This window comes from Acipenser ruthenus, chromosome 31, assembly GCF_902713425.1.
Source record: "Acipenser ruthenus chromosome 31, fAciRut3.2 maternal haplotype, whole genome shotgun sequence".
Taxonomy (NCBI): Eukaryota; Metazoa; Chordata; class Actinopteri; order Acipenseriformes; family Acipenseridae; genus Acipenser; species Acipenser ruthenus.
In genome coordinates, this window is record NC_081219.1 from 3,811,274 (window position 1) to 3,829,400 (window position 18,127).

General features: G+C 38.4%; 1 protein-coding gene across 5 annotated transcripts in view; it reads right to left on the reverse strand.

Annotated features, from left to right (window-relative positions):
- Positions 1-18,127, reverse strand: part of LOC117396900 (DENN domain-containing protein 1A-like) — a 426,143-nt gene that overhangs the window by 159,019 nt on the left and 248,997 nt on the right. For all 5 annotated transcript variants that reach the window (XM_059005297.1, XM_059005295.1, XM_059005296.1 and 2 more), the window contains one exon: positions 16,529-16,630. In XM_059005297.1, the coding sequence (XP_058861280.1) occupies positions 16,529-16,630 (102 nt within the window). The remainder of the gene's footprint in view (positions 1-16,528; positions 16,631-18,127) is intronic.

Below are 18,127 nucleotides of genomic sequence, written 5' to 3' on the forward strand. Positions count from 1 at the left end.
GTTTAGGAAACACCACTCTGGTATTTTTCACTGGAGTATTTCTATTATATACATTAGTGGTAGAATGTTGCAGTGGGGCATGTTAATGGTTACACTGTGGTGTACCAGCTGTACCTAGAGGCTAGATGTGATTGTGAAAGCTCTGTTGAGGCCACGGTTAATATCCTTGATGTACTACAGAAAATTGCTCTTCAAGAAAGGGAGAGTACAATATATATTTTGCCCTCAGATTAAACAAATAGGGAATTCAAACAGAACCGAAGTTTGTAAAGGGTACAGGATTTGATTTTGAGCACCTAAATAATAAATAAATAAATAAGCAACAGGAATTCAATGATAATAACTATGCCAATTAACTCAATTATCATTTGATAATAAACTTGTGTACACTTATACTGTACTTGACTTTTAATTTCTGTTTCCTGTAACAGAGCTAAAATATGTCATCTATAACCTACACCTGACAAGTAGCTGCAGAAGCATGATACATTTGACAAAAATGATTTATGATGGGGGTTAAGTGTGAAGTGATCTGAGGATTGCCAACCAGTTTTCACTAGCCTTCTTTGTAATAGTTTATTAGAAATACGTTCCTATACATAAACACAAAATAATTTCTTAACGTGTTACTAAGCTTGTTGTTAACAGTTAATACACACAAAACAATGGCCCTTAAAATCCAGCATGCCCAAATTCCTATGGCTGTGAAGAGTTAGAGGGTTGCATGAGAAGCCAAAGGGCACAACCTGAAACACGGAAATGAAGTTGGTTTAAAAGTTATTGTAGGAAACGAGAGACAGAGAATTCTTCAGGGACCAAGGCTAGTGGTTTCCTCAGGCAACTTTACACCAAGAGACCTCAAAGTGTCAACATTTTAAACTACCACAAACCCTCCTTTATTTGTCCCATATGGTGCTCACAGTGCTGGGATACTCTGTAGCAGCTTTAACTCATTATCTTATCTGGGTAAGATCTTCTGCCTGGCTTCCTGAATCTCACTGAACTGAGGAGCAGCTTGTCGTAACTAGCGGATCCCAAACACTTGCAACAACAAATATGCAGACGGTTACTGTTTTAAAATGTAACGTACGTTACATTTCACTTGTGAAAAACACAGCCAAGCTAAAGACTTTAAATTCTGTAATAAAACAAAATAAAACAACATTTTTAGCGGATAAAACAAAATGTGTGAAAAATACAACGAAAGATTCTAAAAAATAAAAATAATTTCACAGGGCTCTAGTTAGAGATATTAAAATGTATCTGACTGAATAACTATTGGTGCCACTGAACATCAGCTTCATTCAAACACTGACAGAATGCCTACACCTGCTATAAAAGATCCCACTTTGTTTTCTAAGGTCATTTTTTCTATTCTTAATTCAAGCAGAAGGTGTTTTAGCAATGGGCAGTCACAGTGGTAATATTACCTTCAGTAATTTCTTGCCACAGTGAGAAGCTTATTTTAACAGAATACTGCTAATTGGATGTGTTGGAATTGATTAAAAGGGAATGGGAATTGGACATTTATTTAAAAAGGAATTGGAATTGGAATTGGAATTGGAAAACAGGCATTGGCCCCAACCCTGCTTGTACTTGAAAGATTAACATGGGTATCTGTAAAACTTGATCAAATTGTTCAGTGATTTTTACTAATGACTAATATTCAACTATCTATTGACGTTTATACGCATGTTATTTCAATGTAGGAATGATAGGGCACAATGCAATCCAAGTAAAAGCACATTCAGAACAGAAGGTGGAAAGTAAGGAGTTATAAATACATAGTAGTTTACCAGGTGATGAAGTAATACCTAATACAGGGACAATTACTGTATATTTTGCCCTGGGGTATTACATTCTGCTCTTGAGTATCAGATTGGTGGTATGCTAGCAAAGGAACTAATCTCGCTCCCAGCATTTCCTAAGTTATTGGGTTCTTTCTCATCTCCTGGAACAAAACTCTTCAACCAAAGAGAGAAACACAATTTATAATCACATGTACATATTTTATTTAGGTTCCGAGTAGAGCGGTCATTAACCCACAGGTAGAAGCCCTCTATATCTGGGACTCTAAGATCTGAGTAGAGCGGTCATTAACCCACAGGTAGAAGCCCTCTATATCTGGGACTCTAAGATCTGAGTAGAGCGGTCATTAACCCACAGGTAGAAGCCCACTATATCTGGGACTCTAAGATCTGAGTAGAGCGGTCAGTATCCCACAGGTAGAAGACCACTATATCTGGGACTCTAGGATCTGAGTAGAGCGGTCAGTATCCCACAGGTAGAAGACCTCTATATGTGGGACTCTTGTGACAGACACTAATGTTTAAATTATGCATGATCAACACATGTTGAAAGCGCAATTATCTTATTGTCAGCATGAGTTGAGGGTGTTTTATAAAGGTGTTATGAACAGGATAAAGGAAAGCTCTTCAGGACACGACTAATACTTGTTTGTTTGTGTAGTTTAAACATGTCTGTCACCACAATGCACAACAGGATACGGTGCTCCATCCCTGTGATTTTAATAAACACCTAAATCCAAGCCTCACTGACAGGCATCAATCAATGGATGTGTCTTCATGACATCACTCCAGCTGAATGGGTACTTCTGTGTTATCAAATCCTTTTCCCTTCCTGGAAAGATAGATATCTTTGGCACACACCATAAACTGACTGCAGCTAGTTCAGAATGCCGCTGCCAGGATCCTTACCAGATGTAAAAAACGTGAACACATCACCCCAGTCTTGCCCAGCTGCACTGGCTACCTGTAATGTTCAGGATTACTTTTAAAACTCTCCTGCTCACCTACAATGCCCTTCATCACACAGGTCCTGAGTACCTCTTCAACATGCTGACCCGCTATGTCCCTGACCGCAAGCTGAGGTCCTGCGACTCTGGCCTGCTCGTTATCCCATATGACATGATTTATTTAGATTTCCAGAAAGCTTTTGACAATGTCCCGCATAAAAGATTAATTCTCAAACTGAACGCAGTAGGGATTCAGGGAAATGCATGCACATGGATTAGGGAGTGGTTGACATCTAGAAAACAGAAAGTACTGATTAGAGGAGAAACCTCAAAATGGAGCGAGGTAACCAGTGGTGTACCACAGGGATCAGTATTAGGTCCTCTGCTATTCCTAATCTACATTAATGATTTAGATTCTGGTATAGCAAACTTGTTAAATTTGCAGACGACACAAAAATAGGAGGAGTGGCAAACACTGTTGCAGCAGCAAAGGTCATTCAAAATGATCTAGACAGCATTCAGAACTGGGCAGACACATGGCAAATGACATTTATTAGAGAAAAGTGTAAAGTACTGCACGCAGGCAATAAAATTGTGCATTATAAATATCATATGGGAGATACTGAAATTGAAGAAGGAATCTTTGAAAAAGACCTAGGAGTTTATGTTGACTCAGAAATGTCTTAATCTAGACAATGTGGGGAAGCTATAAAAAAAAGGCCAACAAGATGCTCGGATATATTGTGAGAAGTGTTGAATTTAAATCAAGGGAAGTAATGATAAAACTTTACAATGCATTAGTAAGACCTCACCTAGAATATTGTGTTCAGTTCTGGTCACCTCGTTACAAAAAGGATATTGCTGCTCTAGAAAGAGTGCAAAGAAGAGCAACCAGAATTATCCCGGGTTTAAAAGGCATGTCGTATGCAGACAGGCTAAAAGAATTGAATCTATTCAGTCTTGAACAAAGAAGACTACGTGGTGATCTGATTCAAGCATTCAAAATCCTAAAAGGTATATGTCGACCCAGGGGACTTTTTTGACCTGAAAAAAGAAACAAGGACCAGGGGTCACAAATGGAGATTAGATAAAGGGGCATTCAGAACAGAAAATAGGAGGCACTTTTTTACACAGAGAATTGTGAGGGTCTGGAACCAACTCCCCAGTAATGTTGTTGAAGCTGACACCCTGGGATCCTTCAAGAAGCTGCTTGATGAGATTCTGGGATCAATAAGCTACTAACAACCAAATGAGCAAGTTGGGTTGAATGGCCTCCTCTCATTTGGAAACTTTCTTATGTTTTTATCCCCAAGCAAAAGTGCAGCACACTTGGAGAACACTCGTTTAGCTTCATGGCTCAGACTCTTTGGAACTCTCTCCCAGCTTTGGTGCGTGATGCTCCCACCGTCGCTCGCTTTAAATCAACTCTCAAGACCCACCTGTTCTCTCTTGCTTTCCATGCTCTTTAAGCCTGATATCTGTTATTAGCTGCTGTGTTGTTGCTACTTTTTTTTCCCCTCTCGCATCCACAATGTTTTAGAATTCTGCATTGTTTTTCACTGTATTTCATGTAGAAGAAGAAGAAGAAGATCTTTATTTTTATATAGCGCCTTTCAAAGTGGACCACCACCACAAAGCACTTGACAGAGGTAGGTTGTGAACTGTGCATTATATGCAGAGTCACTTACAATAGGACATTGATTTAACATCTCATCTGGAGGACGGAACACAAGGAGGTTAAGTGACTTGCTCAGGGTCACACAGTGAGTCAGTCAGTGGCAAAGGTGGGATTTGAACCGGTGACCTTCTGGTTACAAGCCCTGGACTTTAACCACTATACCACACTGGTTAAAATGATGCATTTTCCACTGTATTTAATGTATTATGCCTTTTTTTGTTTTGTTACTGTATCTTGTAAAGCGCTTTGTGACGGCGGTCCACTATGACAGGCGCTAAATAAAATAAAGACTGATTGAGTAATTGATTGATGAAATCTTACGGTTCTATAAGTAATAAGTGCATACTTCATTTGACCAACCTGAAATGCAACCAGAAGCAACTGGGCAGACGGTGGCTACCGAAGACATCTGAATGCACACACTATCACAAAATTAGCTGCATCAACCATAACAGTTACTCAGGATGGGTTTTCACAAAATACTGAAGGGGCTGCCCTTGCCAAATAAGTTGGCCACAGTTTTTAGTTATATATATTTTTTTTTAATTTTATTATTTGTTTGAGAACAGGCATGTGTTTTTTTTTTAGTCTGTGACTTTTTGTTCCCAGTTTGTTATCCAGAGCTTGGACACAGCTTTAGAAAACACAACACCTGCCATAACACTGTCAATATGGTCGGGCCACCTGGGCAAGGTGTTTAAAGAATTCCATGACAAATCCATAATGACTATTGTCCAATTCCATCCCTTTATATATATATATCTCCAGATGAATGTTAGGGATGCCATTTGCACAACTAATCAGTCCTGTACGCTTATTAACACAAAAGTGTGTGCTACATATCCCAGGTGTTTCTACTTGTTTGCCAGAGCCCTGTAGGAAGCCCTGTGCGGAATGAGGATCTTAATATTGTGCAACACACTTTATCCTGCTGCAGTCCCACCATGTAAAAAATTCAGCCACAGCAAACCAAAGCAGTGGGGGGCGTTAGATTCCTGTGCTCTTGAGACAGTGTGTAACTCAGAGCTAGAACACAGCCTGTCTGAACCCTTTTAAACTTGTCAGTAGAAGAGTCTGCCAGGAAGATGTTATCTGTTAATCTGTCTGTTTACCTAAGACATAATGTGTTACTTGGGCCACAGCAGCGCATTTTAAACCCATTTTCTTACCAGTGAAAATTATTTCTTTATTACTTGTGTATTTTTAGTGCTGTCTGAACTGTATATTATTGTTCATTTAATTAATTCCAAACAAATACTCACTAGGATTAAGCAAGGCAGTGCCAGAACTGTAAAAAGAAAGTTATTTAAACAACAGGCAGCCTTACTGGGATCTATTTTAATATCTTAAGAACATCAGATTTAGTAACCTGATTTTTTGCAACCTACCGGTAATTTCATTGTGTTTTAATCGTATGTAGTGATGTTAATAAGATGTGTATAAATCACCCCTGCAGGTAAAACAACTGCTGGAATCATACAAGATGACCTGCATTAAATCTGACACTGCATATATTTAAAAAATACCCCATGGATGTTGATAACTTTACATTAAGAAAGGAGACTAAATAGAGTGCTAGTCATGAAACAAGTCCTGGTTGTTAAAAAGTGTCCCTCGAATATCTATCGTGAGAGTTATTTAAATAAATTCATAAGAGCACTTTGAGAGAGCTGTATCTATTGTGAGGGTTGTATCTATTGTGAGGGTTGAATCTATTGTGAGTTGTATCTATTGTGAGCTGTATCTATTGTGAGTTGTATCTATTGTGAGGGTTGTATCTATTGTGAGTTGTATCTATTGTGAGGGTTGTATCTATTGAGAGGGTTGTATCTATTGTGAGGGTTGTATCTATTGTGAGGGTTGTATCTATTGTGAGGGTTGTATCTATTGTGAGTTGTATCTATTGAGAGGGTTGTATATATTGTGAGTTGTATCTATTGAGAGGGTTGTATCTATTGTGAGGATTGTATCTATTGTGAGGGTTGTATCTATTGTGAGGGTTGTATCTATTGTGAGTTGTATCTATTGTGAGGGTTGTATCTATTGTGAGTTGTATCTATTGTGAGGGTTGTATCTATTGTGAGTTGTATCTATTGTGAGTTGTATCTATTGTGAGGGTTGTATCTATTGTGAGTTGTATCTATTGAGGGTTGTATCTATTGTGAGTTGTATCTATTGTGAGTTTTATCTATTGTGAGGGTTGTATCTATTGTGAGTTGTATCTATTGTGAGGGTTGTATCTATTGTGAGTTGTATCTATTGAGGGTTGTATCTATTGTGAGGGTTGTATCTATTGTGAGTTTTATCTATTGTGAGGGTTGTATCTATTGTGAGTTGTATCTATTGTGAGGGTTGTATCTATTGTGAGTTGTATCTATTGTGAGTTGTGTCTATTGTGAGTTGTGTCTATTGTGAGTTGTGTCTATTGTGAGTTGTATCTATTGAGAGGGTTGTATCTATTGTGAGGGTTGAATCTATTGTGAGTTGTATCTATTGTGAGCTGTATCTATTGTGAGGGTTGTATCTATTGTGAGGGTTGTATCTATTGTGAGGGTTGTATCTATTGTGAGTTGTATCTATTGTGAGTTGTATCTATTGTGAGGGTTGTATCTATTGGGAGTTGTATCTATTGGGAGTTGTATCTATTGTGAGGGTTGTATCTATTGTGAGTTGTATCTATTGAGAGGGTTGTATCTATTGTGAGGATAGTATCTATTGTGAGGGTTGAATCTATTGTGAGTTGCATGTATTGAGAGGGTTGTATCTATTGTGAGTTGTATCTATTGTGAGGGTTGTATCTATTGTGAGTTGTATCTATTGTGAGCTGTATCAATTGTGAGGGTTGTGTCTATTGTGAGGGTTGTATCTATTGTGAGTTGTATCTATTGTGAGGGTTGTATCTATTGTGAGGGTTGAATCTATTGTGAGTTGTATCTATTGAGAGGGTTGTATCTATTGTGAGGGTTGTATCTATTGTGAGTTGTATCTATTGTGAGTTGTATCTATTGTGAGGGTTGTATCTATTGTGAGGGTTGAATCTATTGTGAGCTGTATCTATTGTGAGCTGTATCTATTGTGAGGGTTGTATCTATTGTGAGGGTTGTATCTATTGTGAGTTGTATCTATTGTGAGGATTGTATCTATTGTGAGGATTGTATCTATTGTGAGGGTTGAATCTATTGTGAGTTGTATCTATTGTGAGCTGTATCTATTGTGAGGGTTGTATCTATTGTGAGGGTTGTATCTATTGTGAGTTGTATCTATTGTGAGGGTTGTATCTATTGTGAGTTGTATCTACTGAGAGGGTTGTATCTATTGTGAGTTGTATCTATTGAGAGGGTTATATCTATTGTGAGTTGTATCTATTGAGAGGGTTGTATCTATTGTGAGTTGTATCTATTTTGAGGGTTGTATCTATTGTGAGTTGTATCTATTGTGAGTTGTATCTATTGTGAGTTGTATCTATTGAGAGGGTTGTATCTATTGTGAGTTGTATCTATTGTGAGTTGTATCTATTGTTAGGGTTGTATCTATTTTGAGGGTTGTATCTATTGTGAGGGTTGTATCTATTGTGAGGGTTGTATCTATTGTGAGTTGTATCTATTGTGAGTTGTATCTATTGAGAGGGTTGTATCTATTGTGAGTTGTATCTATTGTGAGTTTTATCTATTGTGAGGGTTGTATCTATTGTGAGTTGTATCTATTGTGAGGGTTGTATCTATTGTGAGTTGTATCTATTGAGGGTTGTATCTATTGAGGGTTGTATCTATTGAGGGTTGTATCTATTGTGAGTTTTATCTATTGTGAGGGTTGTATCTATTGTGAGTTGTATCTATTGTGAGGGTTGTATCTATTGTGAGTTGTATCTATTGTGAGTTGTGTCTATTGTGAGTTGTATCTATTGAGAGGGTTGTATCTATTGTGAGGGTTGTATCTATTGTGAGTTGTATATATTGTGAGATGTATCTATTGAGAGGGTTGTATCTATTGTGAGTTGTATCTATTGTGAGTTGTATCTATTGTGAGGGTTGTATCTATTGTGAGTTGTATCTATTGAGGGTTGTATCTATTGTGAGTTGTATCTATTGTGAGTTTTATCTATTGTGAGGGTTGTATCTATTGTGAGTTGTATCTATTGTGAGGGTTGTATCTATTGTGAGTTGTATCTATTGAGGGTTGTATCTATTGTGAGGGTTGTATCTATTGTGAGTTTTATCTATTGTGAGGGTTGTATCTATTGTGAGTTGTATCTATTGTGAGGGTTGTATCTATTGTGAGTTGTATCTATTGTGAGTTGTGTCTATTGTGAGTTGTATCTATTGAGAGGGTTGTATCTATTGTGAGGGTTGTATCTATTGTGAGTTGTATCTATTGTGAGATGTATCTATTGAGAGGGTTGTATCTATTGTGAGGGTTGAATCTATTGTGAGCTGTATCTATTGTGAGTTGTATCTATTGTGAGTTGAATCTATTGTGAGGATTGTATCTATTGTGAGTTGTATCTATTGTGAGGGTTGAATCTATTGTGAGGGTTGTATCTATTGTGAGTTGTATCTATTGTGAGGGTTGTATCTATTGAGAGGGTTGTATCTATTGTGAGCTGTATCTATTGTGAGGGTTGTATCTATTGTGAGGGTTGTATCTATTTTGAGGGTTGTATCTATTGTGAGTTGTATCTATTGAGAGGGTTGTACCTATTGTGAGGGTTGTATCTATTGTGAGGGTTGAATCTATTGTGAGTTGTATCTATTGTGAGTTGTATCTATTGAGAGGGTTGTATCTATTGTGAGTTGTATCTATTGTGAGTTGTATCTATTGTGAGGGTTGAATCTATTGAGAGGGTTGTATCTATTGTGAGTTGTATCTATTGTGAGTTGTATCTATTGTGAGGGTTGTATCTATTGTGAGGGTTGAATCTATTGTGAGGATTGTATCTATTGTGAGTTGTATCTATTGTGAGGGTTGTATCTATTGTGAGTTGTATCTATTATGAGTTGTATCTATTGAGAGGGTTGTATCTATTGAGAGGGTTGTATCTATTGTGAGTTGTATCTATTGTGAGTTGTATCTATTGAGAGGGTTGTATCTATTGTGAGTTGTATCTATTGAGAGGGCTGTATCTATTGTGAGTTGTATCTATTGTGAGGGTTGTATCTATTGTGAGTTGTATCTATTGAGAGGGCTGTATCTATTGTGAGTTGTATCTATTGTGAGGGTTGTATCTATTGTGAGTTGTATCTATTGAGAGGGTTGTATCTATTGTGAGTTGTATCTATTGAGAGGGTTGTATCTATTGTGAGGGTTGTATCTATTGTGAGGGTTGTATACATGAATTCATAAGAACACCGTTTCCTAGGTTCTGGTACTCCTCAGAAGTTTCTTCACAATTGGAGGAGTGGTTCTCAAGATATATACAAGAGTAAGACATACAGACAGCCACCTTCACTATAGCCCCATCGTCTGGGACATGGTCAATAAATACAAAGACTGTTAAAGAGAGTTGAGAGAAAGACGCAGCAGCAGCAGCATCTGTGTTTGGACAGCAGATTGTATAAACCTCTCAACCGTATTATTGAAAAGCACAACACTTAATCTGTTAACTGCGTTTCCCATGCAACAAGCCCAACGAAGTGGAACAGACATCCCTCGAAACTGCACACTGCCTCTTAAACCTAAACGTGGAAAAATGAAGCAAGAAATTCAAACTAATAAATCCAGAATTAGTACTGTTATAAAAATAAACTAAAAGTAAAAAATGAAAGGAAGGAAGTCTCTTAAAGCTTTATTTTGGTTTATTTGGTTTGGTTTATTGCTACAGTCGCTTCTGATGTTATACAGTGATCCAGCGATACTTGTTTTAATGAAGTCCAGTAAAACAAATCCAACACCTGATTGTTGACAAAGGCAAACCAAAACTCCAAGCCCTGATTATTTAGTGGTTCCATGCTACCGGTAAAATGCCTGCTGAGTGAAACAGCATGCCCTGAACTGTGTAAACTACAGAAGTCCAGAGCTTTACCAATGTGTAATAGTGGAGCTATGAGGGTGCTTGGAATATAAACTGTGTCATGTGAAAGGCTGCACCACAGAGCTACATTAGGCAACTGTTTCCGAAGTATCTGTCTATGAAGACAGCCTTCCTCTTAGTGGATCAGTGAGCTGCAGGTGCTGTCTGTGCACAGCTCCTGCATGCACGTGTGGGAGGATGGAAGCGAAGTGTCGCTGTGCACCAACCCCGCTTTCCTCCCCAAGGTGATTACAGCTTTCCACATTAACCAGTCTGTGGAACTGGAGTCTTTACATCCACCTCCGTTGCTTCAACGGAGGATGAGAGATTTAATTTTCTCTGCCCAGTGCGGGCATTGAGATGTTACATGCTTAGGACAAGAGCGCTGCGTCAATCTGACCAGCTCTTTGTCTGTCACGGAACACGCACCCTAGGACAGCCCCTCTAAACAGCATCTGTCACACTGGATTGCAGGTTACCCCCACCTGGTAGAGTAGCTGCGCATTTGACTAGAGGGTTGGTTACATCGTGGGTCCTTTTTAAGGGCACTTCGATGTCTCAGATTTGTACTGCGGCTAGCTGGGCTACGCCGCATACTTTCACCAGATTCTACCGCATTAATGTGGTAGATCCTGCTGTGCCGTCTGTGGGCACAAGAGTCCTTGAGGGTGTAAGTTCACACCGCTAACCTCTGGGTTAGACAGTGCTTGTGCGTCCCTCATATGCTGCTGTTCCTTCTCCCTCGCGACGGCTCTGGTATACATTATCCCATACTTAATGTTGGTGGTCGTCTTTGACTTGAAAGGGAACGTTAGGTTATTTACCGTAACCCTGGTTCCCTGAAAGAGAAGACGACTACCAACCATGAGGTCGCTCCGGTCGCCCTCACGGGTTCGGCGGAAAAAGAGGGAGATCTTCCAGTGAGTGACGGTTTTGTACCCTCGGTAGGTGGGACCGAGTGCGTCATCACAGGAAGGGGCCTTCGGCAGCTCTGATATAGACAGCTCAGTATTACCCACCTCTAGGGCAGGGAATATCCCATACTAATGTTGGTGGTCGTCTTCTCTTTCAGGGAACCAGGGTTACGGTAAGTAACCTAACGTTTGGTTGCCTGAGAATATACGCGCTTCACTAGTTTGAAACATTGTAACGAATTGAAGCACTTGACTGAATGGACTGAGAAACGATTTAGATCAGGGGTTCCCAAAGGTGGCCCGCGGGAGCAATGCCATTCGATGCATATTTTTTCTATCAATAGTGAAAAGCAGGCACCGGCGTCAGCTGTAACTGTAGAAAAATAAAGTGTAGCAAGGCAGTATTGGCAGTCTGTCAATCAAAGCAGAAATTCACAAATCAGAGCTAACAGATTGCCTACCTGTAGGCGGGATTTAAGGTCATGTGGTCGCAGCGTTAAGGTCATGTGGTCGCTCTAAAACGTGTGTTGAGTACATGTATTAATAAAATTACAATATATTGAATCCGCTACCAAAGAATACGTTTTGCAAATTGTAAAGAACAAAAAAGGCAGCTACAGGAGTTTGAATGCATTTGTACCTTGGGCTCAGCTTTGAGGTGCTGGAATGGGTTTTTTCTTTTGTAGAAACATTTTCATACTACCTTTTGTACTTGATAACATTCATTTAATGGATTTATTTTCATAAGTTTTCTGTTGGGGGGGGGTGGCTAGTCAACCGAATGTGAGTTTGCAAGTTGTATTTGGTTGTACAGAGTAGTGGCGAAAAAGGTAACTTATGCAAGGCTCTGTATTGTGCGCATTCGTCTTTTTTTGTGCATTACAGTTCAACGTGAGAGGTAACGGCTGGATGTTTTAGTTACACAGCGTTCAGAAATTAGGATTTAAGTTATGTTTTGTGCACGTTGTACTGGTTTTAGTCAAAAGTGATTCCTGTTCAGGTATTTATGAATGGGAATAATAAGAGACATGCACTTCTTTATTGTTTGATGACCAACAAAAACATTTATAATTTAAAGGTTTGATAAAAAAAAAACAAAAAAAAACAAACATCTGTTTAGTCTTTTCTATTTATTTTATTTACTAAAATTAAAGTGTTTAAAAAAATATATTTTCACTCAGTGTACATTCTATATGATTTCCATTTTTCACAATATTTATACAATTTAATAAAGGGCAGTTTAGATTAGGTGTATTTATAATGTTACAGGTTTAAACATATGTAATGTTTTTAATTTGACATTTTCCCCAGGAGTGCTAATAGTGGGCCGCAGTGCCTAATGCAGCTGAACAGGTGGGCCTCGGGTAAAAAGGTTTGTGAACCCCTGATTTAGATCACTGTCAGCACTAGTTTATCAAAACATTTTTATTTTCTTTACAGTAATGCGTGAATCTAAAACTGAGAATGTAACGCCTGTCTTTTTATAGCAATGCAATTTAGTTAATGTGTTGGGAATCGGAGACCTTCTCTGTGGAAGTCCAGAGTTGCACCTGTTTTAGAAATTTGAAGCTGGAGTTTTACTTAAGTGCACTTGTATGTAATTTCCTAGATGGCAACTGAAACAGAAAAAAATAACGTTTAAGAAATGCTTATAAAACCTGTGAACAAAATACTTTGGTTTAAAATAAAATAAATGTAATTGCTTTAAATGATCCTGTTTTTTTTTTTTGGTGGGGTGGGGGGATTTGTGGCGGTTGGGCTGGCTCCAGGAAATATTCCATGAGAATTTAAGCCCTGCTTATACTTATATATTACTACTAGTAATGGCAACTAAAAAATCATTGGTAAAAAAACACTTGATTTTGATGTCCTGGTTGATATCTTTGCAAAGATGAAGCCTAGGCGATATCTGCTGCTTCACTAGGTTTATTCATGCAGTGCCAGAGGTTTTTTTTTGTTTTTTTTGTTTTTTTTTAAAGTTTGTTGCAGAGTTTTATTATTATGGAGGGGGGCCCCTAAATGCATTCTAGCCACCCCAACACCCCCCCCCCCCCTCAGCTTTTTGTTGAATGACGCCCCAATACCATGCCTATCTGTGACTTCAGAATACTTCAACATGTGAACAGCACCCATCATTGTGATTAGTCTGTTATTAGCCAAAACATTTGTCTGCTTCACTTGCTGTAGTTTTACCTTGAACAGTATGCCCACCGTGGGCTTCTGGTTCATTTTGGTAATGAATGGATACATGAAGTAACAGTCCAATTAATCTCTCTGAAGCTAATAATAAACCAATGGAAGTACTGTATGATGTGGAAGGACACGCAAGCGTATCATGATCTACGTTTCATGAAGCTGAGGCAACCAGATCCTCATATATTGTTACGTTTATGAACCTGCTGTACGCAATAGCCAGGGACATTCAATAACACAATGATACAGTAAATAGCCCAAATCCTCTTACATACTGCAAGGGTAGCTTAGCCACAGGTAGATGTTGGGGTAATGTAAGCAATTAGAAATCAGCAGACAACGTTGTTTGAATAAAGAACAGTTCTTTTTTATTTTTATTTTCTTGGCACCACAGTTACAAAAGTTAATCCTTTAGTGTTAAACACATCCAAAACAGAGAACTGGTAGACTAGACTAGACTAGAACAAAACAACACAACAAGAAGCTATCAGCGCCTAACTCTGCACCCAGCCCAAATTAGCTGTACTATGAAGTAACCAATAGCTAGCACTTCGTCAGCTGAATTCCACTGGTTACCTGGAGCATAGACTGCCTTCCAACACTCTCCCCTGAATGAGCCAAAGAGGGGTATATGTAGCTGATCCAGCAGGAAGCCCCTCCCCCTGGAACAATCTAATATCATAAATAAATCTGAGTCAAATAAAAGGTCATTTTAAATCACAAATACTATGCTTACACAAATCAACATTAAAATTCAACTAACCTTTTATTTCCCCCCCTTTAATACTCCTTTGTTTTCATATGGGTATAACCTCCCCATAGACTAACATTATGTGCGTGCCGTGCTCTATTTTAATCTGACCTCTCAGGCTCTGACCTGCTCCAACATGACCTTTTCCTCCCATGCACTGCAATCTGCGCACATGCTCCTCTCTGTCCAAACCTGCATCAGTAAGTTATTATGTTTATTTTACCCATATGTTCCTGTCTGAGTAAACTAATAATTAATGATAATTAAACTACACCGTTCTTTCAGCCACAGCAACATAGAAACAGCAGTGTGGAGTAGTGGTTAGGTCTCTGGACTCTTGACTGGAGGGTCGTGGTTTCAATCCTAGGTGGGGGACACTGCTGCTGTACCCTTGAGCAATGTACTTTACCTAGATTGCTCCAGTAAAAACCCAACTGTATAAATGGGTAATTGTATGTAAAAATAATGTGTAAAAAATAATGTAATTGAATGTCAAAATAAAGTGATATCTTGTAACAATCATAAGTCACCCTGGATAAGGGCGTCTGCTAAGAAATAAATAATAATAATAATAATAATAATAATAATAATAATAATAAAGGGGGGTTTGGCACACACCAATGCTCACCTATTATTTGGCCTATTCTACTATTAATTTAGTTAGAACTCACAATGGAAACATTCATAGCCTGAATCAGTAAACAGGACAAGTACGGGCAAGCGCAAAGGCACAATTTCTGAAAGGAATTAAACACTGATAAATACTGCGTTCATTCCAAAAGTTTCCAAAAGGGCATTGTGGTCTTCAGAGAGTCCAACAAAGAACAACCAAACTAATCTCAGTGTTTACCAGAACTAGCCATGAAGACAGGTTGAGAGAACTGAATCTATTTAGCCTAGAACAAAGAGGATTAGCATGGACTTCATTGAATTCTTTGGTCTTTAACGGAGTTCACAGAAATTCAACTTTAAGCACAGCACAGAAAGCAGGACCAAAGGACATAATAAAAACATAAGTGAAGATAGACTTATGACTGACGGTAGGAGACACTTCTTTACACACAGGGGGGAGGGCATGGAATGCATTATCTAGCCATGTTGTTGATGCTGAATCACTGGGATCCTTAAGGACCCAAGTTTTAATAACAATCAGCTACTAGGAAGCGGACTAGCACTGATGGACCGAACGGCCTCCGCTCAGTGGTAATTGTTTTTTTTTTTAATAGTACTTCATATTTCAACTGCTCTATCCTGTTTCCTGCTAGGTTGATATTGTGACAATTGTTGTTATATAGGAGCCTATATGTTACACTCAAGTAAAATAAATAAATCACTTTAACCCAGTAGCTAAAAAGGTTTTTTTTGTAATCTATATAAATGCTGAAAAGGCCTATGTAATCTTGTTCCACAAACTGTGTTTTCATTCAGCAAATAGAATGAAGAGGGCTGCGTAGACTTCATCACAGAAACAATTATACTTCAAAACGCGGAGAAAAACCCAGCGAATACACAGAACAGCGTCCTATTAGAACATTTAAGAGACCCATATAACAATCATATGAGCAGTGATACCTTTTCACAGAACACAAAAGGACCAGCGTAAACAGAGCATCCTTTCTCATTTATTTTGCAGAGCTTTTAAAGACAACCCTGCAATCAACTTCAAAGGAGCATTTCTTTTTACTATCAGGGGCCTTTATATAACATCGGGAACACAGGCAGCCCTTCATTAAATAAAGAAACAGTCAAAATCTTGATCACAAATAAACGGAAAAATGACATTTTATTTTGCCCTATTGTTATTTTCCGTACAACTCGCTTAGATCAAAGTGCATTGCTGGTTGCTTTGTCCACTTTTGCAGTGGCTTTGATCTAGTAATTAAGAGACTACTTCAGAAGCAGGTGGCACTCGCAGTACAAAGCAAGGAGAACACATCTCTCGAAGCCAAATGAAAAACATTTAGTCAAGAAGAGCGTTGTATTATTTATATGAGAAGGAATATGTATGTCTACAAAATTGAGGTAAATACTGGTAAAACATGAATAATCAAGCCAAGACAATAGCTGTAATGGATTTTCAAATAGAAACCTGTTGTCCTTGATTATGCCATCCAAGAAAAAAAAGCTCAGAATGACGGGAAAAATGCCAATTTTTTGTTCCTTGCAAAACCTTTAAATGAAAGAATAACAGATAAATAGTAGTTTGTTTTCAGAGCACCTCCGAACTTACCACATCATTAGGAAGACTTTGAAGATCATCAAATGGTGTTTCCAGTGTGTTTGTGTCTACGTTTAGGATGACCACATCTTCCAGGGCCATGCTTTTCACTTTCTGTAACAAAGGGAGTAGAGACGGTTACAGGAGAAAACAGCAATTACAATTCTGAAACAAGAACCCTCTTAACAAGCAAGTAGCTTCAAATGTAATTTTATATATGTGTTCCACCTTCCCCTTGATGATATTTACTATCAGTGTTTTGTAGTTCCTATAGTTTAAAATGATCATTTAAAAGCATTGTCATGTTTTCTCTATTTCTGCCTTTTCTACCTGGCTTTGAACTTGCTTTGATCTTGTCTGGTGAATCCTATCTGCCTAGAATTGAACAGACTTGCTCATTCAAGTCAAACCAAGTAACAATGTGACCTTTCAACTCTGCTGGCCCAACCTTCTTTACATACATAGAGATGGTGACTGGGTGGGACCAGCCAAGTTGAAAGGCCATTTTGTCACATGATCTGAATGGAATGAGGAAGTCAGTTCTAGGCTATTTTCCAGACAAGATCACAGACAGGCAAAGACAGATATACTGTATGGAAAAGTGATAACAACTCAATACTGGATCAACAGAACCGACTGAAAGACAAGGGGAAGTTAAAAAATGTATAATAGTAAAATAAGATGCTCTTTAAGACAATGTATCCTTTCTAAGAAAATGTACAAAACCCAAAGTGATTCAGTGGCCTTCTACATATCAGGTTATAAAAAAAAATACATTGTAACCTCTTTTTTCATATTGTATATAAAGGATATTGTGATCACTCTGATAAATCTGATCGGTACTTCCAGTGTTAAATCACTTGGTTATAAACCCAACTTTCCCCTGAGTGGTCATTATGATTCAGCTTCACTGCACATCTATATGCCCCTGTACTGAAGATTAAAACTGACTACAGGTGAGTGTTGGTGTGTAATCTCAGTTTGTTTACAGCTGGTAAAACAACAACCAGTCTCCTGGGGTTTCTGCAGGTGAAATCCAGCCACAGGAACTGAAAACACACACGCAATTTAATCACGCTTGTACCACGGTAACGCCAGCAAAGCATTGAGGTACATAAACTACAATAATAAATAAATATAAACAGGAACATGAGATGCCAAGAGTGACAGAGGACAGGACCAAGCTTACAACACGGGGTTTACTCAACTGATCAAACTGAACACAACACGCAGTTTTATCACGCTTGTTACCACGGTAACGCCAGCAAAGCATTGAGGTACATAAACTACAATAATAAATAGATATAAACAGGAACATGAGATGCCAAAAGTGACAGAGGACAGGACCAAGCTTACAACACAGGGTTTACTCAACTGATCAAAGTCATAGTAGCTCTGAATGCTGCCTCCATATAACTATTACACTAGGACCAAACCTGCATTTTTATTAACTTCTAAAGACAAAAATACATTGTTAGATTGTCAAAGCCCCCTTCCTTTAATGCTGTAAATGATGGTATTTAGGTCTGCCACTGTGTATATCAGTTCAGTTGACCCCAAGTGTGAACGTGTACTGTGAGTTTTCAAAGTGGAACATTTAAATGATCATCC